The sequence below is a fragment of the Rhinolophus sinicus genome, linkage group LG12 (genome assembly GCF_036562045.2).
Source record: "Rhinolophus sinicus isolate RSC01 linkage group LG12, ASM3656204v1, whole genome shotgun sequence".
NCBI lineage: Eukaryota > Metazoa > Chordata > Mammalia > Chiroptera > Rhinolophidae > Rhinolophus > Rhinolophus sinicus.
Window position 1 is genome coordinate 15,357,171 of NC_133761.1, and position 23,761 is coordinate 15,380,931.

At 38.9% G+C, this 23,761-nt stretch overlaps 1 protein-coding gene across 2 annotated transcripts in view; it reads right to left on the minus strand.

Annotated features, from left to right (window-relative positions):
• Window positions 1-23,761, minus strand: part of COLEC10 (collectin subfamily member 10) — a 35,288-nt gene that overhangs the window by 5,921 nt on the left and 5,606 nt on the right. Inside the window, exons 2-3 of one of the 2 annotated variants that reach the window (XM_019714866.2) lie at window positions 7,981-8,052; window positions 6,543-6,614 (exon numbers count right to left, since the gene is read on the minus strand). In XM_019714866.2, the coding sequence (XP_019570425.2) occupies window positions 6,543-6,614; window positions 7,981-8,052 (144 nt within the window). The remainder of the gene's footprint in view (window positions 1-6,542; window positions 6,615-7,980; window positions 8,053-23,761) is intronic. The other variant, XM_019714926.2, reaches the window with a different exon arrangement.

Sequence of the window (23,761 nt, forward strand, 5' to 3'; positions counted from 1 at the left end):
TACAGCAGAGATACAGTTGGGAAAAAAAGCATGGAAATACGCTGACCACCCTGATAAGGACAATTGATCTACTCACACCTAAGTTGTGTCCTGCAAATTCCTCATCCCTTATATGTAAATGGAAAAAAGATAAGAATAGATTTTGAGAATACATTAGTGAAAGAAAGGGAGTATAGATATTTTTCGTCATGCTAATCATTTGCCAAGTACTGTTCTGGATACTTTAAAGATATTAACATGGTATCATAGTATTAAATCCAAGGGGCTAGGTACGATCATTCTTTATTCTATCATCAAAGAAATTGAGGATCCGAGAGGCAAAATAAGTTGCTCAAGGACATCCAGCAATTCGGTGTCACTCTTGATACTGAAACCCAATCATTCTGATGCCCCAATTCATGGTCCTTCCCAAGGGAGTTAATCAATGATTTGATGAAGAAAAAAATGTTATTGAAAACTGTTATTGACGTTGAAAGGAATACCAGTCCTTATCACCACTAAACCCTAAACAGACTTAAAAGATCATATGAATATAGTTTAGTATTTTAATTATTTTAAAACAGTGTATTTCTTTATACGTAAATTCTTTCAATTTAACATGAGCTGGTCTGAAAATTGATTCTAGTTTTGCTATGATCCTAGTTCTGGGCTAAGTCCAATGATGGCTATAAAAGAAGCATAAATAGAATATTTGCTTTGGGAAAATGATGGGTTTTTGAGGAAAACAAAGCGCACATAAGGGGTCAAGGAGATGGGACACAATCATGTATTAACAGAGTAAAATAAAGAAAATGCTGGGTAGGTATTTGGAAAAGGCAATGATGGTTGTGGATCTGAGTAAGAGATTTCACCGAAGCGATACAGCCTTTAGCTGGATCTTAATAGCGTGGGAAACAGATTCTTGAATTGACAATTAGCTGTTGTTGTTTTTTAAAAAAAATCTGAGATAATGTAAGGCCTGTTACCACTTCCCAGTATGCTGAGACGAATATTTTTCCCTATTTTACAGCTGGAGAAAAGTCCAAGCAGTATGGTAGAGCGAAAGCCTATGGAAATCTGAAAATCCTGGCTCTGTTACTTACTAGCTAAACACGGACGGTTACTTAATTTCTTTAAGTCTCCATGTCTTCACTTTTAAAGTGGAAATAATAGTTCCTAAAATCCTAAGATCATAGGCGGATAGAGTAGATAATGTCATGTTGCCATGGAATTATCTGTATATACTTAACTCATAGAGGATGAGCAACCAATGTTAGCTTCCGCCTCCTAAATCAAGGATTACTGACTTAAGTAAAAACATTTATTGTGCTATGAGATTGAATTTACCTACACTAAATTATTCTTTCTTACTTGTAAAATGAAATCTTGACATCCAGAAATCTACCTTGCCCATGCAAGTGACAGCATTAAGGTCAGTCCAGAAAGTTGAGATTAATCTGAGTCACTGGAAAATTTAGAAGGGCCATTGACAAAATGAGGACAATAAATTTCGGAGTACAGATTGAAAATGAAATTAATCCAGGTGAGCCAGATCACTGAACTTCCATTTTTTTGAAATTCCAGGACATGCTCATAAATTTTGATGGCATATCTCTGGAGGAGAAAGAAATCTTAGTCAATGGTAGAAATTGATGATAAGGGAAAGTGGTGCTTAAAGAAATAAAGAGTAGAAAAGAGGGCTACGTCATAGGAAATAATATACTTACTATTCATGTTTTTATCTTCAATGCAACAAACATTTAGAAAGTTTCTATTATATAATAGGCATTGGGATAAAATGATAGAAAGTGGAATACCCACATACAGCTTATATTTATTTAAGCAAATAGACTCAAAATCTTTTATTGACTTGTTCCCTTTAGAAGTTCACAGTCTGTAGGGTGAAACAGACAAGCTAATAAGCCATGACAATGAGTAAAGTAACAGAGGTAGGCAGTAGGTGTATATGTACCTGAGTGTGAATGAGGACTTGTCCTGAAGAGGTTAAGATTAGTTTACTTTATCATTGCCACACTTACTTTTCCAACATTTGTGGAAGTTCATCCTCTCTGAGGCTGAGAAAGTCATACCATATTTCCCCCAAAATAAGACCTAGCTGGACAATCAGCTCTACTGCGTCTTTTGGAACAAAAGTTAATATAAGACCCATATTATATTATATTATATTATGTTATATTAATTATATTATATTGCATTGCATTGCATTATATTATATTATATTATATTATATTATATTATATTATATTATATTATATTAATTATATTATATTACCAGGTCTTATATTGTAGTAAAATAATACTGGGTATTATATTTATGTTTGCTCCAAAAGACGCATTAGAGCTGATTGTCCGGCTAGGTCTTATTTTGGGGGGAGACATGGTACTAAATCTCTTGACCCTTCCTTGTTTCTGTCATCTACCAACCTCCCAAGTTACCTACTGTTATTCTACGGAAGGAGTAAGACTCGGCTCAAAATCATTACTTCCAACTCGCCTCGTTGGAGCCTCATCTAGATTTGACACATTGAAAATGTAACATCTAGGATAACTCATTGAAAAACGAAGTTTTTCCGTTTTGGATGTGTTCAGGGCAGTGACTTATCCTCCCCGTTCACTTCTGCCTATTCCAGGGCAACGCTTGGAATCTTAACCTCATCTACCAGGGCTGCATCTCAGAAAACTTGAAGTCCAACATCCCGCTTTTTGGCTACTTTTCCATCCCTTTAATCAATTGTTCAAGGAAGCTGATGGAGTCAGGAGCACATCCATGAGGAACTTTTTCTGAAGCTTATACAATTTGAGGAGCCCTCTTTAAGAAAAATAATACCAAATTACAAATGGAAAAGTATTTGTGAAAATAAATACTTATTGTAAGAAAAGAAATAACAACAAATCACTACATTTTCAAAGTAGACAAATAAATACATTACAAAGTTCGCTAAACAGCACACCACTTTAATTATGGGCTGCATATATTTGACTGTGTGCATGAATATCCAATTGGCTTAGCACTATTTATTGAAAGGCTCATCATTTTCCATTGCAAAGTAATGTCAACGTTGCATAAATCAAGTTTGGGAGTCTGTTTCTGCATGCTCTAATCCTTTCCATTGATCTATTTATCTCTGTACTAAATCAACCCTATCTTCATAGTTGTAATTTTATAATAAATGTTCACATTCAGTGATTTAAGTCTTCCAGCTTTGTTTTTCTTTTTCAAGATTGTCTTTAGGTATTATTGGTCCTTTTCATTTCCACGTAAATTTTGAATTGTCTTATTACATTTCAAGGGAACTGCTTCTGGGATGTTGACTGAGATAGTATTGAATCTATAGTTCCATTTAGGGAAAATTGACACCTTAACAGTTTTGAGTCTTCCAATCATGAATGTAGTTTTACCGCTATTTCCTTAGATATCCCTTAATTTCTCTCATCGTGTAGTATTTGTTGTAGAGGGGTTACACATCTTTTTTTTTTTTTTTTTTTTGGCTATAGTCCTAGATATTTTATAATTTTGGTGCTATAACAAATGGCATTTTTTTTATTTCATTTAAAAATTGTTTCTGGTACGTAGAAACAAAATTTATTTTTGTAAATTAAGCTGTCTAAAAAATTTAGCACTACAAACAGCTAATCTGTAGAGTCTTTTGTATTTTCTGGGCATGCAATCATGTCATCTGCAAATAATGACTCTTATTTCCTCATTTCCAATTGGTATGAGTCTTATCTCTTGTTCTTGCTTTTTTGCTCTGGCTAGAAATTCTATAATGTTGATTAGAACTGGTGATGAGGGCTGTACTCATCTCCTTCCCAATCTCAGGAGAGAAATGGTCAGTATTTCATTATTATGGTTTTTAAATAGTCTTTTGTTGTTGTTCATTTTCCTTTTCATATTAAATGTGTTTCCCTCTATTTCTAGTTTGCTAGGATTTTTTTTTTAAACATGAATGCGTATATGTTTCATTAAGTGTTTTTCAGAATTTCTGAAGTTCTAACTGAAACTTTTCATTCTTGAAATAAGGAAAGAGTGGCATTTTCCAAGGCCAGTCTTTTTCGCCAGGTCTTGAATATTCAGTTTGAGCAACTTTCTGCTTCAGTCTCTGCTTCAGTCTCTTAGTGCTTCCTTTCTTATGAATTGGTGAATGACTTGAGAGGAAAAGTAGTAAGTACAGGATGTATAACTTACCTGAGAGTGGTCCCCTTCTCCAGTTTATGGACCTTAAAGTCCTATTCAATTTGGCATCCCTCTATGACTGCAAACATGTTTTTTTTGTGTGTGTGTTTTTTTTTCTGACTCAGCTATTCATTCTTAGCAGGATTAGTGCAGGAGAATCTCTCATGGCCTGTAGCAGAAATCTGAATTTTGCTTTTATTATTAACATTGTAAGATGTTTCTTTTACCCTTACCACTTGTTGTTGATGATGAAGGTAAATTAAAACCACTGTCAAATTTAAGAATACTTCTGTAAAGTTTTTTTCATATATGAGCTGTTAGATTTGGAAAAATTTTCTACGGACCAGCTCTGGCTCTGTACATTTCAAACCTTGCTTCTTTTCCACAATCCACACATTTCTTGTGCTGGATGGCCCAGGACACAATCTTATGAAGAGCTGACCTCTGCCCCTGCACTTTTTCATTATTACTTCGGATAGATCTGGACAGTAAATGGTAGGAGTATTTTTTGAAGCTATTCCCACACTGGAATTGTTAAGTGTACATGGAAGTAACTGCACACTACATACATATATCCCATTAAGTGCAAATGAAAAACTTCCCCCACTCAAATTCTTTTTATCTATTTCCCCAAATACTTGTGTCCACTCCAAAAACCACCTGATACAAAAAGTAAGATTAAGAGAAGGTGAAACAGAAGGAGACAGTAGTCTTGACCTGTGCATTTTCTGTGAGGAAAGTTATCACTTCAAGGACGCAAAAGTCAGTTCTTGAGAAGGGAAAAAGTCTTACTCTTTTTAATATATAAATCATATTCATACACACGATACATCACAAGTATATCTAGCCCATGGGTGGTATTAGAATTTCATGAGGGTGGGGAATTAGGAAAAATATGTCTAAAAATGTGTTAGGGGGCCAATATGTCTAAAAAGACTTCTTGGGGTGGCAATAGTTTTTTAAAAATGTGGAGAGGCACTATTTTAACCAGTTGAGGTTAAAATGCCTTACTTTCCAAATTTTACCAAGACACATGCTCCTATTGCTAAGGCTCTTTCTTCTCAGTCTTGGAAGGGACCCACACAAGTGTGGGTCTCTGAAGCCAAAGCTTCATTAGCTTCGTGGTAAATCAGGACCCATGTACTCTTCCTCAGCTATGACAGTTTCAACCACAGGTGAATAGACCATAAGCTACCAGATCAAAGATTAGCATAGCAGTTTCTTTGCAGTGGCACTGTTCTCTGTCTCTGCCCTCCTAGGCAGGCCAAAGGAAATTTCTTGAAGGAATAAGTTGAAAAAGAGTAGGGAGTTGGAGAGCAGAAGTACTGAGCTACCGGATGTGAGGAGAGGGGCCATGGCCTCAGGTCAGACCGCATCTGTCAGCCTGCTTACAGGAAAACATTGCTGGTGACTATTAGGCACATGTTTAATTATGCAGTGGCTCAAGCACCTGTGGAAGGCCAGGGGGCACCACAGCCTGCAGAATCCTGCTACCGATGGCGCTGAGTTCCCCCTGGTCTGTACCTTTGCCCAAGTATCTCTTGCATCTCCCTCACACGCCTTTTTCCCAATTCCATAACCATGCTACTATCCTTCGAGATCTAGGTCAGTCCATAGGGTTGCTATAGCAGTCATATAGTTATTCAGTATCATAATTCTTTCTGAGAAAGTCCTACCTTCCTAAATCTGTGAGTTTCTTGCATAAAACTTTGATTCTCATTCAGCTTTGTATCTTCAAACGCAGTGGAACATGCCTGTGCAAACTACTGAGTATCAGAAGCAATTAGAACCTATTACCATTGTAGGGCTTTATGAGAGGATAGGGAGACAGTGCTTAGGTAATAAAAAGGCAGCTACCTCTATTTTATAATAATGAAGTAGTAATTATGTACAGGATCAGGCTATGACTGAAAACAAAAGGATGTACATGTATCTATTTCAAGTTCCTGTCCTGTTAATAGATCCCAAACAGGTAACTATTATTCCACTCAAATAAAGAAAGAACATTATACCGTCCTCTGTTACCTTGAGTTTTATGAACAGTTGTTTTCTACTACTGAACTGACTTGATGGTGATGACACCCATTTTAATTGGATCAAGGATTACAACCAGTAGATTCCAGGACAGAGTGCAATATAGACTAAGAACTTCAGATTTGACTCTGTCCCTATATTTCTATTTGATTTTGCTCAAGGCCTTATGACATATTGCTTACATATGAACAAAACAGTCAAGATAAAATGATAACACTCATGTTTTAAAAGAAAGAAAAGGGCTCATTTTTACGACACAGAACCTTTCAAATATACCACAGGTATGTGCAACTTGCTTTACATTGCTGTTGGAGAATAGCAAAAGGTGGCTTACCTTTCTTGCCAAAGGGCCCGGTCTTGCCAATGCTGCCTTGGTCTCCTATATCACCCAGTTCTCCCTTAGTTCCTGAAAAGGAAAGCATATCATCTTTATATACTAACATTTTATCTTCCCCTTAAAGATGTGGCTAATATATAACATCCACTCGAAGGAAATACCAAAAAGTGCATTCTTCTATCCGCGGTATGTAATCTATATCCTGTGTGCTATATTATCCTGTGCTATATTATCTATTTTAATAGCATTTTAATGGATATATTAAAATTAAAATGTGGCTGAGTGTGACAATCCTGAACCTGATGATATTAAAATACTTACTGATGCAAAATATCTAAAAGAACTGTGTTTAATCTAAAGACCAGAGAAGGGGCTGAATGGAAGAATTCTTGCATTTTATTCTAATTCTGTTCCATTTCAGCTTCATTTCAGGATTCCATTTCTTCTCTATGTTAAAACCATATTTGACTATCTTAGCCACTTTAAAAAGGGGGAGGGAATGTACTGTTATAAAACCTAGCGATCAAAGAACCATCAAACATTCTCCCACTGAGTTCTCATCCAAAAAAATATCATCAGGAATCACTAAGTTACTCCAAAATTGTTATTAATTGTTTTTTTCCATGAACATCTAAAAAATATTTGCCAGTTATAAAGCTCTATTTTTGTGATAATTTTGAAATTGATTTTACAGATTTGTCGAGTATCGTATGTACATATTTATAATATAAAAAAAAATTTAAATAGCATTTCTCAAATTGAGGTCTCAAAGGTGAGTATTTTTCTCTCTTTAAATTACTGAAGATTTTAAAATCCGTGGTCCAGGGCCCCCACCTTGTAACAGTTGGCAGGCAATACTTCTCATCCTTGGAAGACACGCGTACACATCTCAATCCAGAAGCTATGTATCGGTGGGACCTTTGGTTTTGTGAGTAACAATATTCCTTAATAGCCTTTGTGTTATTCTCATCTCATTCGCCCCTACTCTTCCTATACCCCACCAGACCGTGAAGAAAGGTAAGTCAAAGGACCACACAATGCTCTCTGTTCCTCCTTAAGCTCTAGGCCAGCCCAAAAGAGTTGCCCAGCGTGGCTTCTGAAGGGACACACTGCTAGGAACACAGTTGCGTTTCTAAAATTCAGTTTCTTAGATATTCCCAGGGACTTAGATATTCAGTTTCTTAGATACTGGAGCTCCCAGGGTGTCCCGCTCAAGTCACCCCAAAGGATGAAACTTGAGGAATGTGTCTTGAGTCTTGTTGACAGATGATCTCATAAGAACTCTCTGGTGACGAGTAAATTCATATCTGAAATACATTTCATACATCTTTAGAGCAGAGAGTGTTATGAAAGCTGCTAATTTCTAGGGCAAGTCCAGGAGGGAGAGTAGAGCCATTCTAACATTACACTGTCAATTCCATATCCATTTACCTACCTTTCGGCCCCATGCGTCCCACTTTGCCAAGCTTTCCTTCCTCTCCTGGCTCTCCTTTTTCACCACCATCTCCTTGTGAAATGGAAAATAACATGAGTGAAGCAGCTCAAATAGTAAGGTAAGCACATACTCCCCAGGATAAGGTGAACATGGTTTGAATCCATCCTTCGGCTCAGCTTGCCTTACATCCATGTGAGTTTGTATATGGGTCCACATGGATGGGACATGCAGGGGAAGAAGAGAAACTCCCAGTATCTTTTCTCTTTCATGTTTCTCCACATTCAACTTTGTGTTTAAAGAAATATCCTGCTGGTGAATCCTTGAGAAGTTTGTTTGGACTGACAAATTTATATTCTTGCTGGATAATCTGGCCAACTCTGGAAGCATTTACATGCATATACATCGATATACATGTAGTATATAAATGTACTATTTATAGACATGTATGTAATGTATAATATGAATGTATTGTTTATATATAAATCATATATTATAAATATATGTTATATAATTTTAATATAAATACATAATATAAAATAGTATCGATTATATGTAAAATCATATTATATTATTTTAAAATTATATATATAATATTTATATAAATGTATTACTCTCTGACTGCATGCTTGAGAACCCCCAAATTATAGGCAGGTACCAGGAAACTATGAACAGAAGACTAGCTAGCAATTGGACAGCCGTAAAACAGTTCTGCGTGAGAGCGACTGTCCTTGTCATAGGTGGGTCCCCTCTAGCCCCTCATGCAATTAAGAAGGACTCAATGAGTGGTTTAAGGAAAGGTGCCCTGGACTGTGAATCAGAGCTCTGGATTTTAATGTCACAGTAACCACTGATGGGTTGAGCTAATCTTCAAAAGTTTGTGATTGAACTTACTGGCTTTGGAGTAAGACAGACCTGGACTTGAGATTTAGCTCTACCACTTACTATCGGGAGAAAGTTGGACATGCAAATTCCCTTTCTGAGTCTCATTTTCCTCTCCTACAAAATAAACTGATAACACCTATTAGAGAGGGCTCTTAAGAAGTTCACATGAAGTAACGTCCATCAAAGACTGGGGACCTAATCAGCTATCAGCAATGGTGACTGTTTTTATTTCCTCCGTTTCCCTGAAGTTTCCTCATCTTTTACCTGGTGATAATGCCTGCCTTCTCTACCTCCCTCAGTTGTTTTTAGGATCAACAAGGTAAGCATGTGAACGTGCTTTGAAAATAAAGAACACAACACACACAATATTATGACCAGCTACCTGCTTTATCACCAAAGCAACCTCAGGACATGGGGAGTCCTGTTCCTCTTGAGAGGAAACAAGTAAATAAAGGACTTCTCAAGACAAAAATTAAGTGCTTGGGATTAGACAGTTTGGGAGAGAGAAAGTTGAGATGTTCATTTATGTATCCAGAAAAAGCACAACTGGTCTCTCTCTCTCTCTCTCTCTCTCTCTCTCTCTCTCTCTCTCTCTCTCTCTCTTTCTCTCTCTCTCTCTCTCTCCAGAGAGCAGAATGTTACTATTATAAAGGAAAGCATCAGCAGTGTATGGAAGGGTTGGATCTCTGGGTTGTGGGATTGGTCAAGCGCTGGAACATTTCACACATGAAGTTCTAGAATCTCTTTCTGAGAAAGGCTTTCAAATTAGACTGCACAGATAGATGATATGTGCCCTCAGACAAAAGGGGTGAAGTGGGTAGACTAGGTGGCATTTCTCTAGCTAAAGTTGATAGTGACTGTTTATCGAGCAATTATGTGTGCCAAGTACTGTGCTAATGTAATCATCACAGCAATTCTAGGAGGTGAAAAATATTGCTCCATTTTTTTGAATGTGGGAAAACTGAGAATCAGTGAGGTTCAGTTGCATGCCTGTTGCCAGAGAGCCTGTGTGTGGCGGAACTAATATTCAGCAACATTCATGTCTCTGCCCCTGCAGCACCCTACGGCTAAATGTTGTCCCTTCCAGCTCAGACTTCTGTTGATTGTGGATTGTAGAGAACTTGGCACTGTGCCAAATTTTTCAGGGCAAAAACGGGAGATGCACAAAGAATGATAGTTTTTGTTACCTGTTAAACAAGAAAACTAGTGGGGAAGGAAAAACAAAACACACAGCTTATTATCTCTATGACTTAATTCACAGGGGATGTATCCTTGAGGCAGTTTCAACCCTTATCAGCTGAGGGGCTTTGGGAAGTCCTTGATCTTTTTTGAGCCTTGTTTCACGCATTTGTAGACTAGACAAAATAATACCTTTTTTTTTCAGAGGGTTTTAATAAAGGTAAGGTCAGAAAAATATTTTCCTTCAAGAAGCCCTCTCTAACACTCTCTGGCCAGGCTAAATTCTCCTTCCAATTACCTTCGTTGTTTAAAATATCACTTTATACTGAGTGAGTCCGTTTATCTGTGCTATCCCTGTGCCCTTGGAATGGCTGAGGTCATAAGTGATTTATTCCAGCATCCCCAGAATTTAGCACAGTGTTTGGCTCTGGTACTTAATAAATATAGTTGAACTGGATACACACATATTTTGTGAGCCATAAGACATTTTACAAACGTAATGATAGCATTTATTGAGTACTATAGGCCAAAGTGGTCCTACGACTTGACACACATCCTATTGTTTGATCCCCATGACAACCATTGAGATGGATACTATTCTTAGCTCCATTTTACAGATGAGAAAATAGGGTCAAAGAGAGGTTAAGTGATTTCCCAGGGTCACGTAGCTCCTAAGTAATAAAGCCAGGATTAAAACTGGGGCACTCGCCTTCAAAGCCCACGTTCTGAACAAGCTGTATGACTGAGAACAAAATCAGGGTCTTAACATTTCTGGGTTTGGGATTCCTACTGTGTACAATGGGGCCGAAAAGGTATGGCCTGCTCACCAGAAGGCAAGTTCAAAGGCAGGCATGTATGTTAAGCGCCGTGTGAATCATAAAGCCACATGCCTGTGAATTATTGGTACATTATTCCTTCTCCCCCTTCCTATGAGCTTTCCCACTCATTTGCAAGCAAGTATCTCACTGGAGGTGGTCAGATGAGTGACTTAATCATCTGCTGTTCCCTAGTGGCTTCTGGTGGGTGAAAATAAGATTCTTCTTCTTCTGACCTGTGTGCCTGCATCCCAGCCTAGTGGTGAGCAGGCTGCTGGCAGAGATGAAGTAAACAACTTGTGCCCTTGCCATCAGCTTGGGTCCAGGGTTCGTTTGATCTTTGGGACTTGCTTTAATGGAAACAGAAGAGAGGTATAAAAGTAAGCTTTGGAAAGGATCCCCCACATGGCTCACAGTTGTCTGCTTTTATCCTCTGACAGTATTTCGTGGGATTAGTAGGGCAATTTAGACTTTCTTTCCTTCTTTTCAAAATAGCCACTTACGTTTTAAAATTAAATAAAAAGCTATCAGCTGAGATGAATTCATTTCAATTTTACAGCCATGGTTTGTTTCGGCACCCCAGGCCACCAGCTTGCTATGATAAGCTCTCCAGCAGAATTCCAGTACAGCACACAGTTGACCAATTTTTCTTAGGCAGGATTTCTCTTTTTTCCCCAACAAGCAAAAACTCTTTTAAAATTAAACTCTAGTTTGAGATGAAATAGCTGAACCTAGGTCAGTACCTCCTGCTCAAAGGAAGTAATTATTAAAAAATCGGTAAATTGGTTTTGGAAACACTAAAGAAAATTCGCCTTTCCCACTGCCAAAATCATCTTACAGACTGTGGGGAAGTGGTCAGCAATCCTTCTGATCAGCCTTAGAACGGAGCGGGATAGCTGGATGGTATCCTTATTTATGAGGCCAGACTCCTGCTTCACGTGTATCTTTCCCATCCCTACTTACACCTCTTTTCCGTATGTGCCAATTGCATCCTCATCACTGGAAATTCCAATAGCCATGTAAATCACGCCCTGGACCTCTCATACATGCCGGATGCACTAGCAAGGTCATACAGTGGATCGCCTCCCGGTCCTTTTTCTTCCCCAACCACAACCTCCACATTTCACTCAAACATCCAGGCCTCCCTGGGACCTGCTGCTATTTGCCTTCTCTCCATTCACCCCGTTCACCTGTCCCTTTGTGCCTTCACCTGTCTCCCCATTCGTCCTGAATTCTTTCAACTCAGTGGCTTCCTCATAGCTCGCCCGAAGGAGAAAGGAGTGCACTGCGTTGGGGAAGAAAGCTCTGAGCAAGTCATTTCATGTCTCTGAATCTCAGTTTGCTTCATACAAATAGAGAAAATCATCAGGGCTTCATAGGGTTGGTGTGAAGGAGACAATACGTGAAAAGTGCTTAGCACAGTGTGTGGCACTTGTGAAACTCATCTGTTCTTGTTTTACTGAGAACAGAAGGGAGGATTCAACATCATGATCAATGTCATCATCGTTATTACCAGAAATGACTTCTCTTTTGACCCTTCCTTTGCATTCAGTGCCTCAATCTCTATCCTATAATCATTACTTTTCTACTTTGTGTGGTTTTTTTTTACTGTTTACTCTGCAAATTCTCACACAAAGACAGATGGAATAAGTATACACCCGTTCCTGAAATTTAACAATTAACATGTTGTCCTTGCTTCGTGTTTATTTTTACTGATCTTTTTTAAAAAGTAAATTATAGACAGCATGACCAATCTTCCTTAAATATTTCAGCAAGTGTCTCTAAAAGATAATAACAGTCCCCTGTAAACATAATAGCATTGTGGCAATCTTACTTTTTAATGGGCTGTAGGGTTTGCTAAAGTCACCTTCACAGAATTCTGTGATCTCTCTTATCTCGAGCCCCTACTGCGGTACCGTATATAATCTAATAAAAAAGAGGAGAGCACCAGGAACGAGAAGCAGACATTCAGAGGAGTAAACCTAGGCTCTTTGAAAACAAATCATGACAAATAATTCCACCTTCTCTTCGCAAAGGACCACTATGCATCAAGAAACTGCCACGGCCAGAGTGGTTTGAATAAGACAAATTTCCATTGGTCATTCACCGAAGACAGTAGTTGCTGGAAATCTGAGATGATATATTGAGGAAGCCTATGGGCTTCACTCTTACGGATGCAGAGTATGGGTCCTAATCATATCACTTTCCAGCTTTGTGAACTCAGGTGTGATAGTTAACCTCTCAAAGTCTCTGTTTTAACTATAACTGGAAATAACTAGAGTATCTACCTATTCTAAAGTCTCCCAAATGAGGGTTCTCTCCTTATTCTGAGACACGTGGTACTTTAATTCATTTTAATGGCTTTGTGATGAACATGGCAGGGAGAGGCAGCTTATCTAGGACAAGGACGATCCAGACCTTGGCCAACCTTGCTTAAGAACAGTCAATAATACACTTCTCATAAACAGAAAAAATATTTGCACATTCACAGATACTGTTTATGCCAATCCTACAGTAGGAATATGGTTATCAAAGAACCAAGTTCATCTTAGTCTGTTGGAAACTTCACGCCTTTAAGGAGAAATGCTGTCCCAGGGGCAATCTTATGTGGAACAGAGCAGCTCTGAACCAAGCTGCAATTTGCCAAGGGACTCAGTCTTCAGGATCACGGGTCTATTCGGCTTGAATGAGTGAGAGGACACTTGTTCAAGTTTCCTGAAGCTTGGAGCAATGGGTAAAACAGGAGTCTTGTAGTCTTTTATGGGTTGAATTGTGCTCTCCCTTCCAAAACTCACATGTCAAAGCCCTAACACCCTGTACTTCAGAATGTGACTGTTTTGGGAGATAAGTCTTATAAAGATATGATTAGGGTAAACTGTCACTGTTAGGGCAGTCCTAATTCAATCTGGCTGGGGTCCTTATGAGAAGAGCAAATTTAGACACACAAAGAAACACAAAGGATGTGTGCACACATCCCTGAAAAGGCCACGTGAAGACACAGTGAGAAGATAGCCCTCTGCAAGCCAAGGAAAGAGGTCTTAGCTAAGAGACCAAATCTACTGACTATTTGACCTTGAAATTCCAAGCTCCGGGACTGTAAGACAATACATTTTTGTTGTTAAAGCCACCTGTTTGCGGTATTTTGTTACGCCAGCCCTAGCAAACAAATTCATAGCCACAGAGACCTAGGGTCAAATCTTAAATCTCTACTTAACAGCTTTTAAATCTTATACTAAAATAATTACTCTCTCTTCAGTTTTCTATCCTGAAAATTGAGATACTTATACTTTTCTCATGGAGTTAATTGAAGATTAAATGATATTATAGATGGCAACATTCATACAAGAGCCTCTTGTATCAAGTGTGCCCTCACGGATCCACTAAATATTGAGTAGATGGTGGGCATCTATTGCTTTCGCCTACCCGATATTCTCTACCTGTGCTTCTGGTAATGGTACCACAGTTTTCCATAGGAAACCACACTTGCTCATTCTCAGTTCACGTGGTTTGAACCATATCCACTGTAATTGGTTCAGCAGTTAGAGCCGGTGAGTCTCAACTTGCAGGTAAGTCTCCTCAAGCAGTTGTAACCTTTAAAAATGGAGACGTGCTTTTTCTGCAGGGGTGGCAGGAAGGCTAGACTGTTATTGAAGTAACTGAATCACCATAAAGGGTGAACCGCCTTTAACATGCAGTCATTACAGAGGCAAGCAGAGCCAAGGTGTGAAGACTGACGCCTGAACCCATCACTCGAGCCTGGATACAGCTCAGCTTGAACCCCTCTCTGTTAAGTGAGTCTATAAACTCCCCTTCCCTCCTCGGTTTGTTTGTTTGATTAGCCACTTTAAGTTTGGTTTGAGTTTGGTTTCTTTCACTGGCAAACATAAGTTTCCTTACAAATATAACTACAAGACACTGACCAGGAGAATAAGGGCCTTGCGATGAGGAGATCAAAACCTCTGGAGCAGATGGGCGTGTAAGCACATAGTTACTGTGCTAAATGTTGGAAGAGTAGTTATTACGGGAGCATAAAGAAGGAAACCCCTCCCTCTACCTGCCTATACCTATAACTCTTCCTGTTCTTTCTCAGGAAGAAGTAAATGGGATCCCTTTCATTGGGCCCACCACAATAAACTTATATCTCAAGGTAAGTAGAAAAGAAAACAAGCTAAATACATATCTGCCATTCTATTAGAGCAGGCTAAGATGGTCTCACCAATAAAATTTCCTGTGGATTTTTATCTTCTATCCAATTCCATGCACCCTATAGGTCCAGCTCTGTGTCACCTTCTCTACCCAGGAGTCTTCTGACTACAGGGAACTCCCCTCACACTTTACAACACCCACCACATTGAGTCACAGATGATGGGGCAGGTCAGGGATGACACGTTATTTTCTCTGCATCCCTAGCACTTGGCACAGGGCCTGAGATGCAGTAGGTGCTTTCTCAATAAAGGTTTTCAAAATAAAAGGAATAACATCCTTAAAGACAAGATGAATAAAGGTGAGATTAATGACAATACAGTCAAATAAATTAGTAATTGATTGAAATGTCATTCTCAATAATGGCTGATTAATGAATTGACTTCAAACTGCTGGGACATCTGTGGTGATGGCTTATAATCTAGGAAGGCAGCCCAAGCACACACACAAATCTCTGTCTCCACTGCTCCCTCCACCCCATAGTTTTTGTTTCCTCTTCTAATTTGCCTGTGTCTCTCAACATCACTGCCAGGCTCTAATCTCCCCGCGTCAATATCCAAATTGGTTTTGACCATTCATCCTTCCTCATTCCCATCTTGATTCTTATTTATTCCTCACATCCATCTTTTCTTCCCCCCCATCCACACTTCCTTTCCTTTACCTTTTCTAGTCCTCATATGCCAAACCCTGTCCCTTGCACGTGATCCATAAGTGGTCTTCATGGTATTTTATCCACTGGTGATTCCAAGTGCCTAGAATAGTATTTGTTCAATAAATAACTGCTGAAATATTGGTTTCCTTGGATCTGAACTTCACTTTTCCATATCATCTTGCAAACTCATCTTTATAAACTCATATTTTCATATAAATCTGCCCCATTTGAAACATTTCAGCAGTTCTTCTATGTTTACAGGCCAAGTCCAAACTAATTAGTCCAGCGTTTGGACCTTCACAAGACTGGCTTCCATGGGATTTTCTGGCATTATTTTCTGACACTGACATGCAGAACCTTCTAGTCCTATCCAACTTGTTTATTCATTGTTCATTAAAATGTCTTTCAATTCATGCCTCCATTGAAAGGTATATGCTCTTCTGTCCTTTTGAAATTCATCTCCTCAGAGGGGAAAAAATCCAAACAGAAGTCATAAAAGAAAGGATAGATATGGGTGACCATATGAGAAATTAAAAAAAAAAATTCATATGATACAAGATGCCTTGTAAATATACAGAGGATGCCAAAAAATATATGTACACATTTTAAGAAAGGAAAAAGCTGTATTAAAATTACACTGATGGTAACCACTTTGAGCACCTCTTGTAATTGCAGAAGTCAAACGTGACTTGTATTCATCTTTTGTTTTTGGTATATATTGAGGATTACAATTTGAATACAGTTTTTCCTTTCTTAAAATGTGTATACATTGTTTTGGCACCCTCTGTATAAAGTTTATAAATATATGATAGACAAGGAAAAACAAACAAACACTAAGACATAAAAATTATTAATATTCTTAATATGCAAAGAGCTTTTGCAAATTGCTTTGCAAAAAAGACAATAAATAAACTAAAAAGATGATATACAAATATAAACAATAAATGATAGATGAAAAATGCCCAGAGGCTATTAGTCAGAAAAATATGTATATATGTAAATGTCTATGTCATAGTTTGCCATCAGATTTAGTAATAATTTTAAAAGACTAATTGCAGCTAACGATGCCATATATACAAAAGCATTCAACCACTGGTTTTATAAATGTAAATTGCTACAATATTTCTGGAAAATAATCTGTCAATATGATTAAAATAAAAAATCCGCACACTCTATTTTAGGGAACCTATTTTACAAGAATAACTGTAAGAACAAATGTATATATGAGAATGTTTGTAGTGGCAAAAACAAAAACCATAAACAATCTGAAAGTTTGTCATCATGGGACTGATGAAAATACAAGAAGGAATATTATGCAGCTACTAAAAATAATGAGATGAGGTAGAGAGAGACCTGTGGATAAGAAGTGAATTCCATGTTATACTATGTAGAATGTCTCTTGGAGAATCATATGCCTGTGATCCCATTTAGAACAAGGAATAAATAAGCAGAATAAATATTGAGATAAGTATTAATAGCAAGCTATTAATGATGGGAGAAGTGGGTCCAGAAAAGGAAGGTAAAAAGTGAGATCATTAGCTTTGTCTCTGTATATATTTTACACATGTTATATGTTACAACAAGCCTGAAATACTCTTGAAATTAAAAAATAAATCATAAATAATATAAAAGAACTACGTCCTTTTCCCCCCTTCTATATCCTACCCACGAATCTTGCCTCAAATCAAATTCTAAATTCTCTGAACTTTTGGACAGAATTATTTACTTGGGAATTCATCGTATGGTTCCTTGTTACTGCTTTCTAATGGACGCCTTGAAGTATTATTTCAAAATGTATTGGTATGTAATTTTCGTATTCATGTCAAGCAGTTGGAGTGTAAGTTCCTTGTGATAAGGGCAGATATTTTACAGTTGATTCTCGAGAGCTGTTCAAAACCTCACAATTTGCTCGCTCATTCATTCCCTCAACAAATATTTATTGAGTTTCTACTAGCTATTAAGTCCTGTAATAGGTGCTAGAGACACAGCACTAGCTCAGACAAGACATGATCTAAGCCTAGAAGCTTGGTGGGAGGGAGGCACCAAACAAGGTCTTAAAAATGCCATGAGTGTTACTAAAGGGAAATTGCTGTGTGTTTTATAGGTGGCTAACAAGCCTTTGGAAAGATCAATGGCATAGAGGTGAAAAGCCTTGGCTTTTATTCATGTATACTGCTCCGTCCTCCAATGACGAGATAACATATCAAATAAGAAAATAAAATGAAAGTGCTTTTTCAATACCAATGCGCTAAACAAATGCAAGGAAATACAATCTGTAAGGAGCTCTACTGTGATTCATTTACCCAACAATAATATCACTGTCAATAATGATAACAGCTAAGATTTATCAGGTGCTTACTATGCCCCAAGCCAGGTCGTTAATGTGTACGACTGTGATGTCAACCAATCCCTTATCTGTGCCCCATCAATCTGTAAGGAGATAGATTGGGATTAACTTCATGAACCCATGAACTTCATTTGCCCTTCAGTTTGTCCCTGAATAAACTAGCAAAAAAAAGAGGATTTCAAGAATCCTACAATCTTTCCCACTTGAATTACAAAGCACCTACTCTCTGTCTTCAGGTTTATTTGGTTTAAAAAGAATTACCACTTGGAACCTGCAAGTCTTTTGCAGTCACTGCATGTCTGAGCAACAAGGAAGAAGAAGAAGAAAAAACAACTAACATTGTACGTAATGAAAAATACAACAGTAAGGTTTGTTGGGCAAGTTTTCTTCTGCCTTCACCCATCATTCGTAGCCAAATCAGTGGAAACAAATGCAAGGAAAACATCCATGCATCAGGACGGAGTGGCAGGCTTCTGCAAAACAATGCAGCACTTAGGAGCATTGGATCTGGGATCCAAGTGCTTAGCCCAAGTTCTGGCTCCATCACTCACTGGCTGTGACACCTTCGTACCCCACTTAATTCCTTTGCCTCAGTTTCCTCATCAGAAAACCAGAATTGTGAAATCTCTCCCTCCCGGAGTTGTTGAGAGGAGCACATGTGATAATGCAGACGAAGGGATGAGGGGTGACTGGGGTGCAGTGAACACTCAAGAAACACTGCATTATGACACCAATAGGCCACCTAGAGTTTCTCGTCACTTGAAATGAGAGCGATAGAAAGCAGAAACCACGGAGAGGCAATGCCTCTTTTAGCTCAGACCTGGCAACTTCTGGCTGATGCATAGTTTTGCTTCCAGAGACTTATGCTTCTGGCATTGACATGTTTATAAGAGTCTACAGGTGTAACACAATATTCTCTGTAAAATTCCTTTCAGTAGGAAGTGGGGGAAAAACAAATTTAAAGAAAAGAGTCGTGTTGTTATTAAGTGTAAGTAATCACTGCAATGACACGCCCCAGCAGTCCGATCCTTGGACACCCCAACACTGTGAGAAGGCAGTGTCCTCCGGACGACTGTCACCAAATGACACATCTGAAAACTGTGAGTCGTGTGAGTGGCTTTCGTAGAAAAGAAATGCCTAAGGAATATTTATTTATGACCCCTACTTCCAACTGCCCACCAGACTTTTCCATCTGAAGGTCCACATGCAGCTCAAACACAGTTTTGCTTCTGAAACGCTTCTCGTCCACAGCTCCCCGCCCTATCCCAACGGCCCAAATTCATCTCTCGTTTTTAATTCAAGTCCCACCAGGGGCTTCTCACATCCTTTCGTCTACCTTCAACTCTGCCAAGAGGTTTATCTGACAGAAAAACAAATCTAATTACATCCTTCTTCCCCCAAACGTCCATTGGCGCCTCTGGTTTAAACTAGCATTTGGCTGGTCAGACCTGATAGCAATCTCACAACTTCTACAAAATAGCTATGAAAACCGAAAAGCAAAAAAGAGAAAAAGAAAAGAAAAAAGAAATCAATGAAAAAGAGACTAACAGAGTGTATGGAGTTTCTATTTACATCGAAGCCATTGGCGCTAGTAGAACAGGGAAAACCATTCTGTGCTCTTACCTTATTGAAAGACCGATCCTATTTACCTAAAAGAAGGTAGGATAACACTTAGCTCCTCTTTCACGGGACACCCCTGCTCCAAGACTCAGCCTCCACTGATCACAAAGCTGATTCAATAACTTTGTTGCATGAATGATGGTTCTTGACATTGCAGAGTCCTGTGCCCTCACCTTCCACCCCACCCATTCTTCTAATTCCAAAATGTAAGGCAGGAAGTTACAGCTAACAGAACAGGCAGCGGTACGATGCCCTTTGGGAGATTCAGGTCCCACTAATTAAGCCTGACAGGAAGGTGCAGGGCCACCTTGGCAGCTGTAAGTGCTGGAAATTTTAGTTTTGCATCCACTCATCTATCTGTTCAAACTTAAAATATTATAGAATCAGGAAGAGGGAGCAAGAGAAAGTTCCGTATTAGTATGGTTAGGCCCCATTAGAATAATAACAACACAGTATTGGCTCTCTTGATCATGAGAAAACCACATATATATGTGGGGTGGAAGGTGAGGGCACAGGATTCTGCAATGTCAAGAACCATCATTCACGCAACAAAGTTATTGAATCAGCTTTGTGATCAGTAGAGACTGAGTCTTGGAGCAGGGGTGTCCCGTGAAAGAGGAGCTAAGTGTTATCCTACCTTCTTTTAGGTAAATAGGATCGGTCTTTCAATAAGGTAAGAGCACAGAATGGTTTTCCCTGTTCTACTAGCGCCAATGGCTTCGATGTAAATATATATACATATGCAAGTTAATCAAAACTTTGAGCCCATTTTACTTTGAAAACTGAAATGTCACCGCAGACGTACTCCAATCTAGGGAAGCCGGTCACATCCCTTGCATTGAACACTCTCTGTGAGCTTTGTTTCCGTGGATCTGGCCTGTGTCTATGGTCTAGTACTGGCTTTGCCCAAGACCGTTGGTGGCATCGTCTAGCCTTGCTCTTCCAGGGCTAGGGTGACACTGATGAATCATTTTGATGTCATCAGCTCCAGAGACCCTCCTCTGTGGTATAGCAAAGTCTCCCGGGCTCTGTGGGTACTTTTATTTTGCTCTGGAGCACACTGTCACAATTGTTGTCTTACTGCATCTCCCACCTTCCCATGTGGACACACAGGTCTCCTCCTTTTTGGGTGTCCTGTCGTTTCGTCACTCAGCATGTGGTCTTATGAGACAGAAATGATACTTTGGTCAGCTTTTGGCTCTGACTGTCAAAATATTTTTCTAGATACTGGTCATCTCAGGCCAGGCAGAACAACACGATCATATAAACTTTTGCTGACTACACCCAGTACTATAATGTCTTGCATATACACTCATCCCTGGGGGGTGCCACATAGATGACCCTCAGAATCTAGAAGTTCTTGAAGTGTAGCAAAAAATAAGAGTTACCTCTTCAAGGAATTTGGCATTATCAGTATGTCTGACATATCTTATTCAGACAGGGCTGATTTCGCCTGAGATGATATTGTCTCATTTAAGGGATCTTAGCTCATCTCATTAGCTAAGTCAGTTAGGGTTACTTCTTTTATAGTTAAGGAGGCCGTATGGGCAGACGATCTCTCTTCAGAATACTTGCTCAGAGCTGTGCAGTCAGATCATGCAAGAGTAGTGTGCTTTAGTTTCCCTTTAAACAGGGGTAATAATTCCTATAGTATGTCAGTGGAACCAAAGCAAAATAATGGATAAAAGCTTTATAAATTCTGAAGACTCATATTTGTATAATTTAACAGATACAACTATTGTCAAGTGGCCACAAGAGACCTGAAATGATACTTCCTGAGTTTTCAAATCAAGAACAATCACAATAAATAATTTGAAAACGATGAAATTATTTAGATGCTACTTCAGTTGAGTTTCAGAGTGTCAGATTTTTACTGTGTATATTTACAACTCTTTTACAAAAGATCAGAGAAAGCTATAAAATATAATTTAAAGAATTTTGTAAAATTATAGTGTATTGCAAATCAAATGTGTGGTGCGAAAACCACACGGACTGGTTACGGGTGGGAATATCCTGATAAGATGTGGAGAGGTCAAATAAAACCATTTCTAGCAGAATGGAGAAAGTTTCCAGAAGCTGAATTACATAAACACAAATAAGAGGAATGAGAGGCAGATAAGTTGTGTCTGGTCTACACAAACTGTCAATGACCCAAGGCACATAGAACTCCCTGCCTGGGGCACATACAGTAGCTAAGGGGAAATAGTCCTTAAAGGAAGGAAAAAGAACAAAAAACAGGAAAGACTTCTCATTCCCCCTTGGGTTTTGCTAATATATATGGTTTGCTAATATTTAGAGAGTCCTTGAAAAGACAGTGGTAGGTGCTCTATGTGGCTTAATTCATTTCTCCTCATCATAACCCTAGGAAGTAGTCACACGATTGTCATCCCATGTTACTGATGAGAAAACTGAGGCTTCGTTTTGTGCCTTAACTCTTTTAATTCTATTATGTCCCTCTGTCAGCTGGAGAACTACAGAAAGAAGGCAGCAATGGTGAAGAGAATGGGTGGTCTCCAGTTTGTGAGCTATTGATGAATAAAAGTTGACTTTGCAGTGGGACTGAAAATAGGCAGGACATTGCACCAAGGAGCAGAGCTGGTAGTATTTCCATGGTGTGTTTCTACTTGTTGAGCCAACTTTATAATCTATAAGCCTTTCTTTAGGGAGGTGGGGAGCAAGGAAGCTCATGGTGACTAGTAATAGTGATGAAAGCTATTGAAAGAAACAATGATAGCTAAGCAATATGTTAAACATGCTTTAATTTTCAAAATAAGCATTTGCGATGGGCAGTATCGTTACTGCCATTTAAAAAACGAGGATGCTGAAGCTTAAAAGGACATGGGTAGCAGGTAGCAGTGCTCAAATTCAAAACTATACATTTTGTATGCAAAGCCCATGATCTTTTACCAACATGCAAGTACCTATTAGTAGCATGGTCCCTAATACCGATTGATGTATAGCCAAGTTACTACGTCAGAGAGCTGGAGAGAGACATGGCATGGGTAAAGGACACACTTACTAAAATGAAACAAACTAATTGTTTTTTGTTTTGTTTTTGTCATTACCATTCACGACCTCCTGCCTCATCCTTGCCCACACTTTGACTGACTGGAGTTTTCTTCTTCCCCTCCTGACATAACCTTGAAATATTTTCTTGGCATCTACCCAAAGGGAAAAGGGGGGGGGGAATAGGTTGGAACACTCACACACTGAATTATGAAGTTAAAAAGAGACAAGCCACTTAAAATTTTGGTCTGTCCTTATGAATAAAATATGTCTTCAAACTCATAATGAAAGAATCCAGTTTAATTAATACAATTAATATATAGGTTTGGGGAAACTACCGACTTTCTTAACCTTTCTGATAAAGTCATTAGAAGGAAATCAGCAGCTTAATTTATATCAAGGTGACCGAGTTAAAACAATTCTGTACCATGTTTATACATTGACCTCACAGAACTTCTCTAATGTTAATTTGTAACACTGAAGGAAGGATCATTTCATGCTTAATGAGAATGACAAAACGTGAGGACAATGACATAATATGGTGGAATGGTACAATGACTGGCTTGGGAAGCTGGAATATGAGCTCCTGTTCTGCCCCTGCCACCAATTAGCAGCTGTGTGACAGAGAACCAGTCATTGCACCTCTCTGGGCTTTAGTTTTCACAAACATAGAAATAATTGGGGTTAAACCAAATGATCTCTGCGAGTTGCTTTACAGGAAGTGAGACTTCTAATACGAGTGTGAAAGTGATCCGGGTAGCGGGGCATGTCTGGCAGATGCTGGGGGAAGTCACAAGAAGCCCTGTTTGGAGGCTATGAAGACTCCTGGGAAATAACTCACGTTGTGTCAGTTGCTGGGATCCAGAGCCACGTTCAGTAACATGGGGGGTGGCCAGTTAGAAGTCCAATTCCTGGGGGCTGTAGGGTTTGCTGAGAAAGCAATTATTCCAGAAGATAGATGGTTGCTCTATTAGGCTTCCCTCATGGCAAAGCCATGTGCACCTCGTGTCGTCTGGCACTCCTATGTGTCACCTGGTCCACCCATGCATGAGCTCCACAGGGATCAATAGGGGCTTC